This window comes from Eucyclogobius newberryi, unplaced genomic scaffold (genome assembly GCF_026437365.1).
Source record: "Eucyclogobius newberryi isolate DKJ021-1_F unplaced genomic scaffold, fEucNew1.0.hap1 SCAF_2, whole genome shotgun sequence".
Classification (NCBI taxonomy): domain Eukaryota; kingdom Metazoa; phylum Chordata; class Actinopteri; order Gobiiformes; family Gobiidae; genus Eucyclogobius; species Eucyclogobius newberryi.
In genome coordinates this window covers 6,542,306-6,564,033 of record NW_027315834.1, presented here as the reverse complement: position 1 = coordinate 6,564,033, position 21,728 = coordinate 6,542,306, and the positions used below count along the sequence as shown (strand labels likewise).

The following is a 21,728-nucleotide window of genomic DNA, read 5'->3' as shown; positions in this document are numbered from 1 at the left end:
CAGCGTCACATTTTCATTTTAGCGCAAATGAAAGTGCGGTTAGCGCGAGGCTTTGTTATGATGATGTTTACAGTGACATTTTCCATTTTCTACCGCTTGTTCCCTTTCGGGGTCGCGGGTGACTGGAGCCTATCCCAGTGACTTCGGGCCTTAGGCGGGGTACACCCTGGACAATGGCCAACTCGTCGCAGGGCCAACACAGAGACATGGACATTACAGACAGTTCACTCTCACATTCATTCACTAGGGCCAAATAGAGTTACCAATTTTGCCTAAAACATGTATGTCTTTGGACGGTGGGAGGAAGCCATAGAACCCGGAGAGAACCCACGGTAACACGGGGAGGACATGCAGACTCCACCCAGAGGGATCATGTGATGTTGGTCTGGTCCGGGAATCGAATCCATGATCACCTTCTTGGGAGGCAAGAGCGCTAACCGCCTTTGCCACCGTACACAGTGACGCTCCTTGAAGGTTAAATCAGTGCTGCTTTGTTAAATTAAACTTTATTGTTCCGCAGAGTGCTTAGATTCATGGAAAACACAATACAAATACATAATAGAAGAGAATTAGTGCAGACATTTGTAAACAAAAAACAAAAAACAGTGCAATCAACATCATTTATGCCAGGGGTGCCCACACATTTTCGACTCTCGAGCTACTTTTTGCAAGAAGATCTACCTATGGATCTAAATTATTGTATAATTAGGCCCGAGCGCCACAAGCTGGCGAGAGGCCTATTAATCTCGTAAGGCTGTGCGAAGCATGGCTGCGAAAGTGCGCAAGTAGTGCGCACGAAATCGAGCACGAAGCGCTCGCCCACTTCCAAACACTCACTAACGCACTCCTTCACTCACGCACGCCCCGTGCATACTAATTAGTAGTAGGAAAATGGAACTTTACCGTTGTAAACGGGCGAAGCCCATGCAAAAGTACGCACTAAACGAGCACTTTACATCCCAATGTAAAGCACTCATTTGCGCTAAGTAGCTCACGAATACGTTCCCCATCTCTTGCGTGTTCCGTGCATATAAGCATGTTATGCAAAAATTATAACTGTATAGAGGGCCAAAAACACAAAGTGGGCGGAGCCCACTCAAAATTAACGAAAGTACCCTTCAGTGACCAGGGACCCACACCATGAGGTAGGAAAGCGCGAGCGCTTTCCGAAAATGTATAGTTTATGATATTTGGAAAATGGGAAACATTGTTTTCGCATCGGAATATTATTAGGCCCGAGCCCCAGCAGGGCGGAGGGCCTATTGCTCCCGGAACGCTGCCGAAGGCAGCGTTGCAACTGTCTGACCAAACATGCGGGCGCAGCCGCATGTTTGGTACCCCGTCGCCCCTGGCAAGTACAGTGAACTAGCCCATGCCGAAGGCATGGATCATGCATACTTACTCCTGCTATGACAGAAAAAGTCAACAATGAGTGAATGGGCGTAGCCCATTCACTCATTGTTGACAACAGCAGCGCGAAGCGCTGCATTCCTCCAAAAACCCTCCTGGCATCGTCCCGTACACGAGAGTCCATGCCGCAGGCATGGGCCATGCTTGTATCTGCTCAAATCAATGGAAGTCTATGGGGAGTGGGCGGGGCATCCCGACGGAATAGGGAGTGACGAGCGCGTAAGCGCTCGTAATGATGATTCCACCCCATGGCGGCATCGGGAAGGCTTAGAGCTTTCAAACAATGTATAATTTGTTGTTATAGTGGAAACGGCTATATTGTTTTTGCTAAAAATATTATTATTTTTATTATTTTTCTTGTTCTTCTTCAGCGCTTTGAGCTCTAATTTGACCCCCTGAACATGCTCAAAAACTCACCAAACTTTGCCCAAAATTCAGAATCGGCGAAAAATTTTGTTTTTTCTGGGCCATTTTTTTTTTTCGTTAAAAAATGGCGCGACAGCGCCACCGACAAAAGTCAAAATACATTGCGCCTATGGGAGACGCCCCGAGGTCAACTTTGGCGTAAAGCTACGAAATTCGGGACACGCATTCCTCTCGTGAGGACAAAGAAAAAAAATCGCTGTGGCCACGCCCCCAGACTTACCCTATGGCCGCCATCTTCCTTTGAAAATGAAAACACGCTGTGTTAGCCATTTTGTTCACGTCAAACTTTGACGAACTCCTCCTAGGGCGTTTTGCCCACCAACTTCAAAATTGGCGTACGTCCTCTGGACAAGTGGGGCATCTAAAGTTATCCAATTTTTGGAGATACCTTTTACGGTCTGTGTGCGGCGCAGCCGCAAAGTTGGACAACTTATTTTGGAATATTGCAGCTCTAAAAATTGCTCCCATTTGATCAAAACGAGTCCGATTAGGACCAAATTTGAATCAGTTGTTAAACTTTCTAGTTTGGACCAGTTTATGATGACAAAATTGAAATGGGCGTGATAGCGCCCCCTACAGAGTGACCTTTAAATTAACATTGAAGGTCAAAAATTTGTTTTACCAAAATGTTCTAAACTTTACCCAAAATTCTATTTTGGCGTCCCGATCAAAAAAGCCAATCAGACAAATGCCTTAATTTTTACGGCGTAGTCGTAGCGATGACATAAACTTCCCATGTTATCCCTATGGGAAAACCGCTAAATCTCTCGAATATCAACATTTTTCTGTTTCACACTTTAACGAACTCCTCCTAGTGCGTTTTTCCCACCGACCTCAAAATCGGTGTACGTCCTCTAGACAAGTGGGGCATCTAAAGTTATCCAAATTTTAAGGATAGCTTTTACGGTCTCTGTGCGACGGAGCCGCAAACGTTTCCCAGAATTCTGACTATTTGGCCTTCAGAGTGGCCTATAAACAATAGAGTTTTTCCAAATGACATGATATTTTGAACAAAATTCTAATTTGCCATCCTGATCATAAAAGTATGAGAGCCAAAGTCATATTTTGTACGGCGTAACCGTAGCGATGACAGAAACATCCCATGTTATCCTTATGGGAAAATCATAGAATTGCTCAAATCACCACATTTTTACGCTTCACACTTTAACAAACTCCTCCTAGGGCGATTGTCCGATCAAGCTCATATTTGGAGAATATCATCTACACAAGCGGGGCATCAAAACGTATCCATATTTTGATTCTAAGTGCTACGGTCTCTGTGTGGCGGACCCGCAAATATATGTCAGAAATGGGAAAACAGCGAAATCTCTGAAATGTTCACATTTACGCTTCACACTTTAACAAACTCCTCCGTGGGCAATAGCTCGATCAAGCTTTACTTTGGGAAAAATCATCTACACAAGCGCGGCATCAAAAGTTATCCATATTTTTATTCCAAGTGCTACGGTCTCTGTGCGGCGGCGCAGCAAATTTTACTGACACTTGTGTTGATTTGCACTGGATTGGCCATGTCAATTGTGTCGCCGTCTGTCAAGTTCTTTTTTTATTCAACACACAATAAGGGCGCCATCTTTATCAAGTCGAAAGCGCAGAGTCGGAAGGCCGGCGGCCCGCGAGGGCCGTTGGATGCCGCTTGCGGCTTTAATTCTTTCTTCTTTCTTCTTTCTTCTTCTCGGGACCAACCCCCCTATTTTTCACCCAGTGAACATTGACGAAAAGTCACAAAAATTTTCACACCTCTAAAAATCGTGCCTCTCTACATTCTGGCTATTTCCCTTTTCTAAAATAAAAAAAAATTGGCGCGTCAGCGCCACCAAATGTACCAAAAATGCATTGAGAGATGGGAAATGACCCAAAAAAAATCTGATCGTAGAATCATGAAATTTGGCGCCGAGGTAGATGGTGACAAGAGAAGTAAAAAATATTATTACGGTAACGCCGTCCACCCAACCAAATGTCGGCCATATTGCTTCAAAAATGGCTAAACATGACTTTGGAGTTTTTCCAAACGTCGTACTTTTACGAACTCCTCCCAGGGCGTTGGCCCTAAAAAGCTGAAATTTGGTGAAAATGCTACTGAGGAGTGGGACATCAAAAGTTATCCAAATTACATTGATACCTGTCACGGTCTCTGTGCGGCGAAGCCGCAAACTGTAGCTAGAATTTCAGAAATCTCCCAAATTTAACATTTCTGCCGTTTGCGCAGATAAAGTCCGAATTGCGTCAAATTAGAATCTGTTGTTAAACTCTTTGCCCTAAACCTACTTGAAGTGAAATAAATTAATTTGGCGCCACAGCGCCCCCTACAGATTTTATATGGAGGTTAAATGTTTAGTTTTGCGAAATTATATGAAATTTGACACACAACTCAATTTTAGCATCCCCATCAAAAAAGTCAATGAGACCCATGTCATAATTGTTATGGCTTTGCCGTAGCGATGACCAAAACCTCCCATGTTATTCCAATGGGGAAATCGCCAGAACATGTTTACACTTTATACTTTCACCAACTCCTCCCAGGGCGTTAGCCCTATCAACGTGAAATTTGGTGAGACTCATCTTCAGGGGTGGACCATCAAAAGTTATCCACATTTTTATTCAAAGAGTCACGGTGTCTGTGCGGCAAAGCCGCACATTTTGCCAAGAATTCAAAATAAAATTGCTTTTTGATGGTAAAACAAAGGGGAGAAGATATGACAGCGTCACAGATTCAGCAGTAGGCGTAATAAAAGGACCATTGGGGCGCATTAGCGCCCCCTCCTCTTGCGGCGTGGCGGCGTGGCGAGGGCCGATCATTGCCGCTTGCGGCTTTAATTTAGAATTATTTTTATTGTCAGTATTTAACAGGTTTTTATTTTTGCTTAACCATAATTAGGCTATAGAAACACAACGTAGGCATTCATTAATAGCCTAATATTGTTTATCATATACAAATGTGCAAGATAAAAAGGAGAGAGAACATTTGCTATTTAACTAGAAACACAAAAGGTGAACCCTCCTCCAAAAAGGTTACACGTTGCACCTTTAATAAAGATTCAAAATGACTAGCTGTAATCATCTTTCACGCAGTTTTGGAATGTCCTTTTACAAACGACACAGAGCCAGATAAATCACATGAATTGTTTTGTCTGGCCCAATAGTTTGTTTATGTTTGTATTTGTATTTGACCCTTTCACTGCAATAGCCATAGGAGCAGTCGCCTGGGAACAAAATACATCATCGTTTAATCACTCCCCTATTGAAATCAAGGGCTGTGAGTCATTTGGAGATTCTAACCTATAATTTACCAAAACCCAAGAGGACTGTGTCAATGAACAAAATAGTAATCTGCTTTCAACTGCTAAGAGCCAAACGCCAGTCACAGGAAATCCAACATTAGCTGTGATTACTTCGAGACACTTTTCTTTACAACATTGCTGACTATTATGCACAACATTGGCGTGGTGCCGGGCTAAACTGCGGACCCCAGGCCAATTGGGGGATTTCATTTGCTGCATCTAAAACATAAATACACTTCCAGGTTACTTGGAGGAGAGAATGGAAATAGTTACAAAGCTGTTTACTATACAACATCATTTTTGGTTAAGGATTTCTTAATGCGCCTTGTTCAAGAATGTCAGGACTGTTTGGTTAATCGAGAATTTGGATTATTCAGGTTATGAGCTAAAATGATCATTACAATTTTAGTAAATTGAATTCAACCCTATATGTAAAGTCCTTTTTTTTCTGGAACCAGGAAGTAACATTATAAACTTTACCAAAAAATAAATACATACAATTTGCAAGAAACATTAATGCATTGATTCAAATTAATTTTCACAGTCTGCGTTTGTTTTACGTTTTACTTGTATAGTATATTTTTTGAACAGGTACTACTAAACTTTTACTTATATAGATTTTTCCTACTTGCACTATTACTTAATTTTTTGCCCATGTATTTGTACTTTTACTCAAGTAACAAACATTCTTGGAGGAGTGAAGTACTTCTTCCACCACTGATATACAGTATAGTTTAATTCTAAATGCCAGAATAAATGTCTTCTTTAAACTAAACCAGGTTATTTAGTGTTGTAACTAAGAAACAATAATGAAAAAAGTACAATGGAATGAAAGCTAGTTTTGATATGAGCCAGGCCTCTGTCATTTTTACACATTCCCTTTCTCTCTCTCCTCCCTTTATGTCTCTTTTCTTTCACCTTCTCCCTTTCTTCTCTTTTTCTCCCTCTCTCCCTCCCAAAATATCGAGGTCACTCCCCTCTCAAGGACCTCTCCAAACATCCCTCCTGTGTGTCTCTTTCTCCTTCACTCTGGCTCTCTCTTTGTCCACATCCTGTCCTCCACGCGACAGGCCCGCTTCTGCCCGCGCCCATATTAGGACATGCACTCTCTGTCTGCCCCCCCCTCCCTCCCTCTACACACAAAGATGCTTTTCTAAGTGACCCAATATGTCTGTTAGTGAAAGATAAACACACCCGCCGTCATGTTTCCAACCAATTACACTGCACTTTTGGTCATAACATAAAGCTAACCTGTGTAACGTCTGTGTAACGTCACAACTGGTGACATTGTAGGTCGGTACTAAAAACTAGTATTGTAATATCAATAAGTTTCGTATGTATTGTATTACTTTAAATATTAAAGAGCAGATTAATGACATGGATATTATGAAATAAACATGTTTTATATTTATATATTTTGTACTTGTACTGTGGATATCATCGTTATCATCGGCCAAGAGTCTGAGCAACCAGGGCAGATAGAGAATGTCTATGAATGTTTATGGAGGAGCCTTAACAAGGAAAGTTACATAGTACATCTTTAACTCATCCTGAAGTTGTGATACAGGCGCTACTCTGACAATGTTCAAATCCAGGCTAAAGCAGTTGTGATTTTGGTGCATATTTTCCTGTTTTGCAAAGCTCTTTGAATTACGTTGTGTACAAATTGTGTTTATTTGCCTTAGCTTTAACTTTATATGTATATATATGTTGCTTTTGTTGTATGCCTTTTTCCTTAACACTCGCCCCTTCAGACCATTTGAGATCATTATCCTGATGACCATTTTTGCCAACTGCGTGGCCTTAGCCGTCTACATCCCCTTTCCCGAAGACGATTCGAATGCCACAAACTCCAACCTGGTGAGTACCTCGAAGTTTCACCTTTAGCACTGCAGTGTTTGAGGCTCTGCATGTTTTACTTCGACAAAACGTACACAGTGTTCTTGAGCTGGGAGAAGATGTGCTTTGGTGATATCGTATGACATGCTGCTGGTGGACAATATCTCAGCTTTATGATTGTGAGAGAAGGAACCCATCAAATGCTTTGTTTCTCGGAATCAGGAAACATATAATAATTTTCAGATTTTAATGTCCCTAAAATGAATAACTTAAGGATTTTTGTAAGTATGGGATCGAAATAATCCATGGTCATGATAGGTGCATCTTAACCATAGTTTGCTATAATTAACTTTTTTCTGCTGCTACCATATATGTTTAGCTAGTAGCATAGCACTAATGCAACTTCAGACATCTGTACTTTACCTGAATACATTCTTTTTGACTTGTTTATTCTCAATGTACTTTTGTCGAGGTAAAATTATTTAGTGAAAGCTTAATTGTTTGGGTATACTGAACAACAGAACAAGTTAATTTTCCGTTTCGACGGCAGATACAACTGAAGACTTAAAGAGAAAGAAATAATGTCCAATGTTAATAAATGCGTTGATAAATGTTACAGTACCTTTGAGTATTCATGAATGCGAAATAATGTGACACACTCATTGCTACTGCCATCTTGAGGACAGAAGCTCCAAAGTCTCCATTGAAAGGATTATTCTTCAATTACAATATAATAAATTATATAATAAATGTTATTTTTTGTCAAGCCGCAAGAGCTGAAAGCAGCGCTCGGATTGGTTGTGCTTGGGTGGTCTAGCCGTTTCACTTTGACGTTGACATCTAGAACTGAATGCGTTTGAGTGTTGCCCAGTGGTCGAGCGGTTAGGGCATAGCACACATATGCCGGGCTCCAAGTGCAGCCACAGTGTCGTGAGTTCAATCCCAGACTCTGACGGATTACTACATGTCCTCCCTTCCCTCCCATCCCCCATTTCACTCTGTACTTTCCTGTCAATAAAGCCTCCGGGCAACAACATATTTTTTTTAAAAAGGGGGGGAAAGAGAAAAGAAAATGAATACATTTGTAAAAGGGTTTGTGAGAGTTAGTTAAATACTTAATTCCTCCTGTCGCAGTGTAAACATCAGATAGCCCAGCTTTAGCGTTAGCCTATAAGGATCAAAACAGTAAACTTCTATCTTCTTCATGTATCAACCTTTTTCGTTTATATTTTGTCTCCTATACTTTCAGAGTATCATGACTATCTAACAGCAGAGATACATACAGTACAGCATAGAGGGACATCCTCAAAATGGCAACGACAACAATCATGTCATGTGACTGAAACCCATGAATAGGCTGTTTTTAGCAATTTTCAGAATATTTGACATATCAAAACAAGTGTTATTTTAATACATTTCTTCCCTTTCATTTTAATTTATGTATTTCGTTCATGTTGGTAGGAAAAGTGCACAATACTGTATATTACAACGTGTTATTGTCTGAACACCGGCTCAAAACTGGTTGTTGCTTGGGGGCAGATTTCTGTTCCAGTATTATTGTTCGGTCCACTCTAATCCCTCTGTCACATCTGTTACTTTTCAAAGATCCTGTTTTGTCTTGTTTGTTTGTCAAATTTTGCCTCCACCTGTTTATGGGGCAAGACATTTTAGACGTCAAATGTGTCTTGCATTTAGTGATAAACTGAGGTATTTGTATGTCATCAGTTCAGATAGGAGAACATGCGCACACACATACTGTATGCTCTTGTACAGCTGTGGTTCATTAGTTTTACAGGCCGCAGACAGACAGGAAGTGTTGTGAAGATTAAACACAGGGTTAACTGTCGACGCCGACTGTAGCTGTGGACGTGTGGCCTTGCAACAGTGCTTTTTCTTAGCATGTGCTGAAGTTAAAGTGATAAAAATGAAGTACAAACTAAATCCGTGAAGTTAGTTATTCAAAAAATCTCATAGCAAGGTTTTCCCAATTCTGCTGAGACTGTGGCATTAGTGAGGCTTTATTTGTTTTATTGAATACTATTTTTGTAATAAAAATGTCTTTCTATTTAGTATTGAATCCACCATTACAAGGGTTTATCTTTTACCTCTAGCTCTAAAGACAAAAAGTTACTTGCACCTGGAAAAGTTAGTAAATGAAAGAGAAATGGGGAAATATGGTCCTGTTTACAGCTCAGCTCTTCTGTTGTTACTTTGAAGAGTACTTTTACGCATGATCACATGTTTGTGTTTACTGTTGGTCACATGTTTGTGTTTACTGTTGGTCACATGTTTGAGTTTACTGTTGGTCACATGTTTGTGTTTACTGTTGGTCACATGTTTGAGTTTACTGTTGGTCCCATGTTTGTGTTTACTGTTGGTCACATGTTTGTGTTGGTCACATGTTTGAGTTTACTGTTGGTCACATGTTTGAGTTTACTGTTGATCCCATGTTTGAGTTTACTGTTCGTCACATGTTTGTGTTTACTGTTGGTCACATGTTTGTGTTGGTCACATGTTTGAGTTTACTGTTGGTCACATGTTTGAGTTTACTGTTGATCCCATGTTTGAGTTTACTGTTGGTCACATGTTTGTGTTTACTGTTGGTCACATGTTTGTGTTTACTGTTGGTCACATGTTTGGGTTTACTGTTGGTCACATGTTCGAGTTTACTGTTGGGCACATGTTTGAGTTTACTGTTGGTCCCATGTTTGAGTTTACTGTTGGACACATGTTTGTGTTCACTGTTGGTCACATGTTCGAGTTTACTGCTGGACACATGTTAGTGTTTACTGTTGGTCACATGTTAGTGTTTACTGTTGGTCACATGTTAGTGTTTACTGTTGGTCACATGTTAGTGTTTACTGTTGGTCACATTTTAGTGTTTACTGTTGGTCACATGTTAGTGTTTACTGTTGGTCACATGTTAGTGTTTACTGTTGGTCACATGTTAGTGTTTACTGTTGGACACATGTTAGTGTTTACTGTTGGTCACATGTTAGTGTTTACTGTTGGACACATGTTAGTGTTTACTGTTGGACACATGTTTGTGTTTACTATTGTTCACATGTTAGTGTTTACTGTTGGACACATGTTTGTGTTTACTGTTGGTCACATGTTAGTGTTTACTGTTGGACACGTGTTAGTGTTTACTGTTGGTCACGTGTTAGTGTTTACTGTTGGACACGTGTTAGTGTTTACTGTTGGACACATGTTAGTGTTTACTGTTGGACACATGTTAGTTTTTACTGTTGGACACATGTTAGTGTTTACTGTTGGACACATGTTAGTGTTTACTGTTGGTCACATGTTAGTGTTTACTGTTGGACACATGTTTGTGTTTACTGTTGGTCACATGTTAGTGTTTACTGTTGGACACATGTTAGTGTTTACTGTTGGTCACGTGTTAGTGTTTACTGTTGGACACGTGTTAGTGTTTACTGTTGGACACATGTTAGTGTTTACTGTTGGACACATGTTAGTGTTTACTGTTGGACACATGTTAGTTTTTACTGTTGGACACGTGTTAGTGTTTACTGTTGGACACATGTTAGTGTTTACTGTTGGACACATGTTAGTGTTTACTGTTGGACACATGTTAGTTTTTACTGTTGGACACATGTTAGTTTTTACTGTTGGACACATGTTAGTGTTTACTGTTGGACACATGTTAGTGTTTACTGTTGGTCACATGTTAGTGTTTACTGTTGGACACATGTTTGTGTTTACTGTTGGTCACATGTTAGTGTTTACTGTTGGTCACATGTTAGTGTTTACTGTTGGACACATGTTAGTGTTTACTGTTGGTCACATGTTAGTGTTTACTGTTGGACACATGTTTGTGTTTACTGTTGGTCACATGTTAGTGTTTACTGTTGGTCACATGTTAGTGTTTACTGTTGGACACATGTTAGTGTTTACTGTTGGTCACATGTTAGTGTTTACTGTTGGTCACATGTTAGTGTTTACTGTTGGACACATGTTAGTGTTTACTGTTGGTCACATGTTAGTGTTTCCTGTTGGTCACATGTTAGTGTTTACTGTTGGTCACATGTTAGTGTTTACTGTTGGACACATGTTTGTGTTTACTGTTGGTCACATGTTAGTGTTTACTGTTGGTCACATGTTAGTGTTTACTGTTGGTCACATGTTAGTGTTTACTGTTGGTCACATGTTAGTGTTTACTGTTGGTCACATGTTAGTGTTTACTGTTGGTCACATGTTAGTGTTTACTGTTGGACACATGTAGACACAGTGAGCAACAAAGATTCCAATACATCAGACACGCTTTATGTAAATAGCAGCTCTTCTTTGGTTGAACGGCGGCTCTAAATATCTGTGCCCTGTCTCACTGTGAGACCTACGGCCCACGTGTTTGGGCCATGACAAAACACTTTCCCCACGATCAGTAATTATAATTTCATCGCAGACGGCCACAATGGAGCAGTGGACACTTGGTTCTAAAGCAGTGGACACTTGGTTCTAAAGGAGGACAAATTCAAAGAAGGACTAAAACATCTAAGACATGATTAAATTAAACAGATACATGATCAATTACAAATCCAATAAAAGAAACTCACCAGGGGTTAAACGTTTGGCTATTGCTTTGCTAAATGGTGAATGAGTGAAATAGATTGTAGAAGTGCACACTTTGATCACCTCGTATAGATGGCCCTCAGCACCAGCTTGGCCTGTCTTACATAATAGCGCAGATCTCTTCTCTAATTCTTTTGGAGCCAGATTTCTATTTCCGTCTGCACCCCATAATATGTCACTCTGTTTCCCTGACAACATCCCAATAATAGCAACAGAGGAGAGGTTGTCATGGATATGGTAACCGTAGTGATGCTCCTCATCTGTCCTTGGATACGGAGGAGGAAAGGAGCCAAGGGATCATGAGCATGTATCCTCCATCCTTCAAGGAAGTACAGGGTTAATGCTGGCTTGTTGCGGAGCGCTACTGTCCACGTTTTTGTGCTACTATTTATTTAAGGATTTGTTTAGTTGCAGACAAACGGAAGCCTTAGACAACTTGATGCAGACCTCCCACAAGGCAGTGCAGTGACCATGCCTGCCTTTTTTGGTGTCCCACTGCCATCCTCAAACCTCAGCCCAGCGAGAACACTGTACCTTATATATCATTATGTACATATCATGCCAAGTGTTCAATGTTTTGTTGTTTGTGTTGCATTGAATCACTTGTGAATTCTGTTTATCGAAAAATGGCAATAAACCCTATTCAGATTCTGATTCTGAATCTTTGATGCTACTTAGGGCCTTTTGTAATCCAAGTATTTCCATTTTAATATAGTTACTTCTAATTCTGATTCAAGTCCAGTTCAAGTCCTGACACTACATCAATAAAACAACACTCCTCTTGAGTCTTTAGTGACAGCTGTAGGGGAAGGTGCTGTCAGTGTGACAGGGGGAGGGTTTATCTCAATGAGATGCAAATGAGCCCCCCTGTGACTCTGGGCTCACTCAGGTGAGAATCTTTAGAGGCAGTTTTCTCAGTAAGAGGAATTCAGAGTTGTATACATTCAAATGACCACAGATGTGCATGAGTGAGACATCATTGCATAGCTTTGAATTCACACTTTCAGAATCTGTGAATAACTCAAAATGTCTGCGGGTAGACTTGTAACTGGTTTATCCACGGTCAGTCACAATATTTTAGTAAAATATGTCACCACAACAATATCAGCAAGTGCAATATCCACAATATAAGGAATAATGTTTTGTCTGATAGGGATTCTGATGTAAATGTAGTGGTGGTTTCTGTAAAACAACTATACACTCATAGGAGACATATTATGTAAAAAAAAAAAACTTTTTCATCATACACCAGATTTGCTTTATAATTCGCTTACTAAGCATGCCAAGTAACCATTTTTCAACAATTAAATGTGTCAATTCAAATCTGCTGCTTTAAATACCACACACGGCTTATCAGTTTTACAGTTTTGAACAGGAATGTCTATTATTGCTGGGTTTCAGATGACATCACAACATTCTATTGGCCAATGATATTTAATGTAGATGGGGTGCAGCTAAAATGTATATTGTTAAAAGGCATTTTTTTGTCTAATACAAGAAGTATTATACAAAAAGGGATAGGGGATAGTGATTTTTCCCTTTCAATATTTCATTGCAAAGTAAATGTAATCAATAGGGGATTCTGGCTCTTGCCCCCCATCTGCGATTATGACTACATGGAATTCTAGAATCAACATTATTTAACTATGGATTCTACAACTTGATGCCATAGTCTCAGATGGTGGGCTGGCGCATTGGTTCCACAAACCTGCAATATTAATCTCAGGCCTTTCAAATGACCACAATCACACTTTTGGAGTTGAATAATGACTATAGTAAATAAGGAAGCTGTAGTAAACAAAACGTCACTTATGTGCTTTCAGAGGTGTTGAACTTTGTGCCAGTTTTTGTTTGATGTGGATCAGCCCAGTAAATACAGAGGTATGAACCAAAAACTAGGTCAACAAATCTGCAATCTGACTGTTAAATAGTGAAATCTCCCATTAATTCTGACCTGCCTCAGCTCAGTTTTAAACTAGAATGTTGCTATGTCTCGTGAACCCAACCCATTAACAAAATGTAAAATCATGATGTATGGTTAAATTGTTTCCTTTAAACCTACTTAAAGCTAAAACTTAGATTTAAAGGTGCACTTTGTAACTTTTCTGCTTGAGGTTTTGCCAGCAGCTCACACTGCTGTTCCAATATGCAACATATAGAGCTCAGGATCGAATGTCATCTTAACATCTCCTATGTTCTAATATTGCATGTATAATTGTATGGTGACAAATAGCTAATAACGTTTAACAATTATGTTGCATCATTTGCATTGTTATTAGCCTTTAAACATGCTGTTGAGTACCTTCAGTTTTGCATCTCACGTTTTAGATTTTTTTTTTTTTTTTTTCTAATTTTGAATTTTGGCGCAATCTATTGGCTGCAGATGGAATTAGACATGTTATTAATAAACAACAGGGACGTTTTCAAAGAGATGCTAGTAGCCATGCTGATGTACTGATCGTGATTAGACGTGAGAAATACAGAGCAAGTCTGGCAATGATTTGGACTTAAAAACAACAGAGAAGATTCTCTGAGCCACGTCACAGATTGAGGAAAGGAGAGGACTTTCTAACCTGGATCCATCAAACTGAATGAATGAAGCTAAGGGGGGAACAATATTAGAACATGGTTAAAAGCACAAAAAAGTAAATGTTGCATAATATGTGCCCTTTAACATTTCTGCTGTAGGTAGTAATCTCTTAATACTGTTTGTTTATGTACTGTGTGTATATAAAATGGCCTGTCAAACTTCAGTGTACAGTTCACGGGCCACAGCCTCTGATTGGAGGGTGATGGGGTGGAAGTGTTTGACAGACTACTCAGTGTTGGATGAATCGGCTGCACCCACTGCTCGCGGCGCAGCAGTGGGTGCAGCCGCAACAAAACAAGCCTCTCCAGTCAATGCATCACCCTGAGAAGCTAATGGACCCCATTACAACACACACTCCCCTGCCAGACCCACACCTTCTAAATCTGAACTTTTGCAGGAAACTAGCCAAAAAATGCACAAAATTATATAGAAATACAAAGTAGTGCTTCAAGAAATTTGGGGAAACTGCATTTCAAGTAAGAGAAACTGTCTAGACGTAACTTCTGATTTATAATTTGAAGTAAATGGACAAAACATGAAATAATGCCCAAAAACTGGTGTTTTGAGAGGATTAAATCCCCAAAACGAATTCATATGCAAGGAATGGTGCAAAAAACACAAATGTTCAAAACATTCATTACTGTACATTTTAATTAATTAATTAATGTAAAGATTTATTTATCCTTTTTCAAGATGCTCAAAGCACTTTGCAGTGCATTATTCATTCATTCATTCATTCATTCAGTACTTGGTGGTGGCAACGTTTAGGTTTACACTTTTCGGTAAGATAGTATTATTGTAGCCACAGCTGCCCTGGTGTAGACGATACTTTCGTCCAGATTTCTAGATTTAGCTCGCATTCACAAATACAAATTGAAGCGGACTCAGTCCGATTGGAGACCAAATTTGCAACATTGTCTCTTTCTCTGAGCTGGTCCGCTTCATCTTCACAATACGCTTTTGTCAATCGAACCGAATCGAAGGAATTATGGGGAAACATGAGGGAGCGATCAAGAGCTTGGCCTGATCCGCGTCACAAAAAAAAAAAAAAATATATATAAATGGAACTTTAGTGCTGTTTGGATTCTTTCTTTGGGTTTTGCGTATTTACCCCACAACCTGCCCCAGATTAGGGATGTCAACGACCTTTTCATCTGGACTAGAGTTTGCTTCTTTGGTCCGGATCAGAGTTTGATTGCGCGTTCACAATTACCCAAATGAACTGAACCACTCAGGCAATTGGATGCTGATTCAAATCAAAAGTGTATTTTGAAGTTTGAAGAGAAAAAAACAACAACGTCTACGTAAAGCTGGAGTATCCGTCTTTATTCTTATAATCAGGGCTCCAACGTGCTGCTTGGGAGCTCTGCATCCTCTTCCAACTCACTCCCCGGAGGGTTTAGGTTGGTAAATCTTTTCTGTTTAAAAAAAAAAAAAAAAGCTGGTCTAAATCATGCGCACGTCTGAAAATAAATGCACGATAAAATCAAAATTGTGATAATGGGTTTGTGAGTGCAAGGAACCACTCAGATGTAAATATACATATCCCTCCTCCTTTTGTGGCATAAAGGTTTCATACAGACTGGCTAACCACTCAACCACTAATTTATTTAGATTTTGTTGTAATTTTATTACCCTTTGTTGTGGTTATATCTCCTGTATTGATTTTGCTGTTAGTCTGTTATTAGGACAAGTCCTAGATGACTCAAACATTTTGGATTTTTAATTAAACATTTGGGATGTTTGCAAGTCATGGCCCAAGGAAAGATTCATTATTTCTTAATGTGGAAAGAATGTGTCAAAAGCTCACAGATTTGTATTCAAGGGTTCAGTAAAAGGACAAAATTAGATGATGTATTATAGCTTAATGGGTCAAGCATTTACCCCCGAACTATGAGATTCCTAGTTCAAGCCCTCATTTAAAGTTGGTTAGTAGTGTTCAAAGGACTTCTCTTCAGTGGAATCTGAAGGTGCAACCACTTTCAATGATGGATGTTGCTAAAACCTTCAAAACTTTTTCAAGCCTTACTTTTAATGAGAAAATGGTTTGACTATTTGAAGCCCATGTAAAAAAGATGAGCCCTCTTTCCCTTTCGTGTAATTGTGGTATTATATATAGCTGTTAACATGCTGCTCCTCTGGGTACTTCTCTGCTGTTGCTAGGAGTGTCTATTTATAGCAGAAGAACAAAGTCTGTGTACAATAGGTTCATTTAGTTAAACACTGTCCTCTGGTCCCTCTGCTGACTCCGCTACATGTTTATTTTATATTCCAGTGCAAAATGTGGTACAGGTCCCACTTTTGATTCTTTTGGTAGTTCTCAGGATTTTGCATTTGTAGTCTGTAGTTTTTTTTTCTTTCCATTTTAATTTATGATGCATGTTGCCAGTTTAGCCTTCACAAGGCTCTCAGTCCACTGGCAGTTGTGCTTTTCTCCCTCACGAGCGAGTACAAGGGTTAGGGTTACAACACTACCCAGTGCACTCAGAGTGAGTGGCAAAGCGGAGCAGCACAATCCAAAGCTAAAAATTAAAACGCTGTTGTAAGAAAAATTGAACAAAAAAAAGGCAAAAATTGCCACAAAATCCGACCTTTGTTAAAGCTGCAGGTGTCGTCGGGCAAACAACAGCAGTTGTTGTTTTACATTGCGCTCTATGGGGAAAATGCCTTCTGGATGGTGAAGGTTTTTATGTGCAGCAGGACCAATGGACTGGCCACTAGTAACTCAACAGGTTTAAGATTGCAATACAATATCCAGTAATTTTGATTGATCCATGGTCTGGGGCTGATGGAGTGACAGGCACAGGAGCGAAGGATACAAATACGGTAAGTTGAAAAAATAATTACTCACCTCTCATAAAGCTGTCAAGTTAAACTGCAGCGTCTCATCCATGTCTTTTTTCCCATTAGTATTTTTTTCTGCAAATAACACCCAGTTCACAATAGGGCTGGGCGCCGTTTTTCAGTTCCAAGTAGGAACTGACCGAAAGGTCCAAGAAGGACTGGAACCGAAAGATATCCACGTCAATGAGTGAACAGCGCAGACCCCAGACAGTGACTGGACCCTGCACAGGCCGCATGTTTCAACTTTAGTCCTCCATGTCCAAATAAACGTATATCATCATAAACAGGAGAGCTATAGAAACAATGGAATATACAGTATCCGGTGCAGAGTTGCGCTTCTTTATAATTCCACATCCAGTCTCCGCCTGCAGTTGAAAACTCGGCCAATGTGATCCAAACTTCACCATCGTTTTCGTGCTTGGTCCTGGTTGGAGTGTAATCTCACAGTAGATGTGGCCCGGGTCCGCATGAAGTTGCAGGAAATTCTAAAATATTATCCAATCTTCGCCATAGTCAAATCAAATCAAATCAATTTATTTTTATAAGGCCCAAAATCACAACAACAGTTGCCTCTGAGGGCCACAGGGAGAAATGAATCAACAATGTCTGTGGTGGCGATGGAGTCAGACAATGTCTGTGGTGGCGAGGGAGTCAGACAATGTCTGTGGTGGCGAGGGACGATGTCCCAGGGTCCTCTGTCCTTAGACTCTCCTTCTCGGCCAGGAAAAACTACAAAAAAAACCTCTTTGGGAAAAAAGCGTAGAAACCTGGAGGAGTTCCAGTGAAGGAGAGATCCGACTCTCACAGACGGACACGAGGAGACTGGAGCTGGACCCACTCTTCAGGCAGATGAGGGACCGACTGAGGCGAACTGGACCCACTCTTCAGGCAGAAGAGGGACCGTCTGAGGCGAGCTGGACCCACTCTTCAGGCAGATGAGGGACCGTCTGAGTCGAGCTGGACCCACTCTTCAGGCAGATGAGGGACCGACTGAGTCGAGCTGGGCCCACTCTTCAGGCAGATGAGGGACCGTCGGGGGCGAGCTGGACCCACTCCTCAGGCAGATGAGGGACCGTCCACACAGGGCAGGGACCACTTCACCAGGGGAGGGGCATCTGGGTCCACAGGTCCTCAGGAGTGAGAGAAAGAAAAGAAGGCGGTGAACAGTTTGCAAGTGGAATCAAAAAATAAATATTGTTTGATAGCATAAGTAGTCAGAAGAAGAAGAGGATAGTGCTCAAGCTGCCATACTTCCCCCAGCATAGTTACTCCTAGGGCAGCATAGCTAAAGCTGTGGGTTTATGTTTCTGTTCCTAACTAGTCTGACCATAAGCGATTTCGAAGAGGAACGTTTTAAGCCTGGACATAGTCATCCTCTTTGGTCAGGTAAACATGTTGTTAAAGCATTAATGTGAATTTAAAGCACACACTGTGAAACTTAACCACATGTTGGTACATGTGAGCTGCATAAATCAGCTGGGTGGCTCTTGTTCAATTGTGCAGTGGTTTTGAGTTATAATGGAGCAGACGTCATACAAGTATGTTTTAAAATATAATTTAATAGTTATAGCATGATTAAATGCTGGAAAAACAGTTTTTGCACAATTGTGGCCATTCATTTACACTCTAAAAAAGAACCATTCAGGAACCAGTATTAAAAAGTAGGTATCATTAAAGTACTGGTATCAAAAAAATTAAACAGCACCCACTCCACAATAACTTTTAATCCAGTTTGAAGCAAGAAAGGCAGGATTATATCCTCATGTGTATTTTCATATTCACACTGTGTGTTAGCAGCAGTAAATGGGACAAGCAGTGATTATTACAACCTAGAATCGACACTGCTGCTATGGAACGTGTAAAAGTGATTCTCACTACGCCGATGAACCTGAAATAACGGGCGTTTGGTTCATAACTTTCCCGAAGCCGACGAGGAAAAAGGGACAAATGTCACTTGTGGATACGGGCGTGTGGCAGACCAAAAGGACATTTCCAAGTCGGGAAAACTAGGAGGAGCACCTACATTTGTTCAAAACACTTTGTAGGAGGATATGGACCAACATCTGACCACCCAAATCCTATCCCTTGCAACGAACAGGTGAGTTCGAGTAATAAACATGATGATAAATGATAGTGACAGTGAGTATCAGTGTTGTTTTGACTTGCATAGGCTACAACCAGTTTTTTAGCGCGGAACACGGTAAACTTATTTCCGGGGCTCCAGCCGCAGGCAGCGTTGCATGACAACCTGCACCGCTCATATTTTAGCTTATAATGTTGTAATGTTCAAACATCTGGTAGTGTGTTTGACCATATCCCATTTTATAATGAATGAACATTGTATCATAATATCTTGCAACCTGGTTTAGTTCTGTTTCAGCTGTTTCTTGGATTACACTGGATTTAATCCTTGTTCTGAAAAGTTTCATGTTTTTCCCTGAGGTGCTGCACCTAACAATGCTTCACAGCCGCCATGTTTGTTTGGACATGGAGCCAGAGGCGCTGCATCCCATTAGGCATACCAGGCAACTGCCTGGGGCTCCAGGCCCCCGCGAAGCCGCCCGTGCGCTTAATATATGGTTTATTTCTGGTTGTGCTTACTGACCGAAGGTTTTTTGTGTGGTACATGGTGTATAAAAATTTGGGGCGCCCCCTAAGAATTTCTGCCTAGGGACCCCACACTCCCTAGAATCGCCCCTGCATGGAGCGGACAGTACAGTTCTTTGATTTGAGCAACATGGATAATTAAAAAAAATCTCAAGCCCTACTTTAGACTATGGTGCAGTCTTTGTCCATTCTTTCAAAATGACAAATCTCTTCTCCCTATTTCGTTTTTGAGTGAACCAGGATTATCGCTGTGTTCGTGGAATCTCTGTATTTTAGCTACAAACTTACACTTGAGAGAAATGTTCTGTTTCTGCTCCATTGAAGACATTTAGTTATTTTTCTGCACTGCTGCACATTAGGTTTGAAGTTGAAAATGAACCTTACCCAAGTATGCAATTCAAACAGCAATTTCAGCTCCTCTGTTCTCACTGCCAAGGCCCATTTTTGCTGCTTTCTACTTTTCTTGATGTTTCTAGATGTTGCAATTATCTTGGAATGCATGTATTATCGTAATGAGCTGAAATGATTTGAAATGTATCTCATTCCATTAAAGGTGGCGAGGTTTGGACTCTCCTCACGGTAAGAAGGTCCCGGTTCTATTCCCAGGTACTATGCGGCCTTTCTGTTTTCCCTGGGTCTTGTTGGGTTTCATCCTCATCAAAATAGAACAGTGGCACAATATCCTCCAGCTAGCTATTCCTAAACAAAATCTCAAATTACAGTATAGGGTTGTTGACAAGTTCCCCTACTGTCATTGGCATCTTATGTCTCATTTATAAAGGTGATGAGTGATGGTTCGCACAAATATGATAACGTACGTAAACATAGCTGTGCCTACCATCACTCCATTTATACCTCAAGGTGGTGCTCTGGGGTTGAATGAAGGCTAAATCTAGTATTTAACATCTTAAAATCTCCATTGGTTTAAGGTTAAGCTAACAGAAACTCTATAATTTGTGACAATACATTCCTGAAGTTAAAGAACGTGAGCGTCTTGCTCAAGGATACAACGACAGCACGCACTACCCTCGGGTTGGTGCCGGTTTGGTGCTCTTGCTGTTTATTAAATGATCTTTATCTTTAGTCAGTTCTCCAATATGTGCAGGTATTGTAGCATCATTTTTGTAGCAAGTACTTTTATCTTTTATAGTGGGTTGTAAAACAGTGTTTGCTCGGGCAAGTTTAACTGCTTTTGTGATATCATAATGCGATTTTAGATATTGAACTTTTAGTTTTATTCTTTACCTTGCTCTCGTCTATCACCTTTAATAAAACGGAGCGATAAGGCGTCCAAGTGATGGCAGCTGTGGCACCTGGGTCTGGTTTTTATAGTCCCGTTTGGGCGATAAAGAATGGGAAATTTCCACTCAGTGCTTGGTGATCTTTTGCTTTTTTCTTGCATTGTTTTGCCCTGATTTGAACTCTTTCATAATCACTTTAGAGGTCAAAAAAGAAGGGCTATTTTTTGGATGTTCTATGGCTAGTCTTCTTAATTAAAAGTGCACTACCTAACCTTCCTAGTGTGCTTTTTACCGTGTGCTACCTTCTAAACGCTAATATCATTACTGACTTCCTGTTCAGATTTACCTCGGTGCATATTTAGTTTGAATTTGCATGTGATTCCTGATCCGCCTGAGAGAATGAGAGTGAGAAAGAAAGGGAGAGAGCAAGATATTTTTACTGATCTAAAAGTGTCCACTTCGCATCGGCCCACATTACAGCTCCCTCAGCGCCGCACCTCCTCACCACAGGGAGCGCTGTCACTCCTAATGACCTCATTTAGTCACACTCCTCGTCATTGTTTGTTATGTGACACCTTTGGACAAATGTCTTCTCAGCACGGCCCACAGTTGGACATTGGGCTGAAATGTTACAAGCAAGTCTTAAGTCCTACGGTGGAGTCATTTCCTCAAACTTTCCCCCAAGAAATTATTAATACATCTTAAATACCAAATATTTATGTAATATATGCACACAACAACAAAAATGGATCTTATGAATGCAGAATACATTGCGTCCAATTAGTTATGCATTTGTCAAGTGCCAGTAAGCCAATTCAATTGTTCCATTTGTCTTAGAATTGATCTCAAAGTGGCAGTGCAGTTTATCAGCAACTCGAA

The 21,728-nt window shown here is 40.5% G+C and overlaps 1 protein-coding gene across 1 annotated transcript in view; it reads left to right on the top strand.

The window, feature by feature from the left end:
* The window catches only part of cacna1c (calcium channel, voltage-dependent, L type, alpha 1C subunit), a 305,644-nt gene that overhangs the window by 96,690 nt on the left and 187,226 nt on the right, over positions 1-21,728 (top strand). Inside the window, exon 3 of the mRNA XM_072455203.1 lies at positions 6,890-6,995. Within this exon, the coding sequence (XP_072311304.1) occupies positions 6,890-6,995 (106 nt within the window). The remainder of the gene's footprint in view (positions 1-6,889; positions 6,996-21,728) is intronic.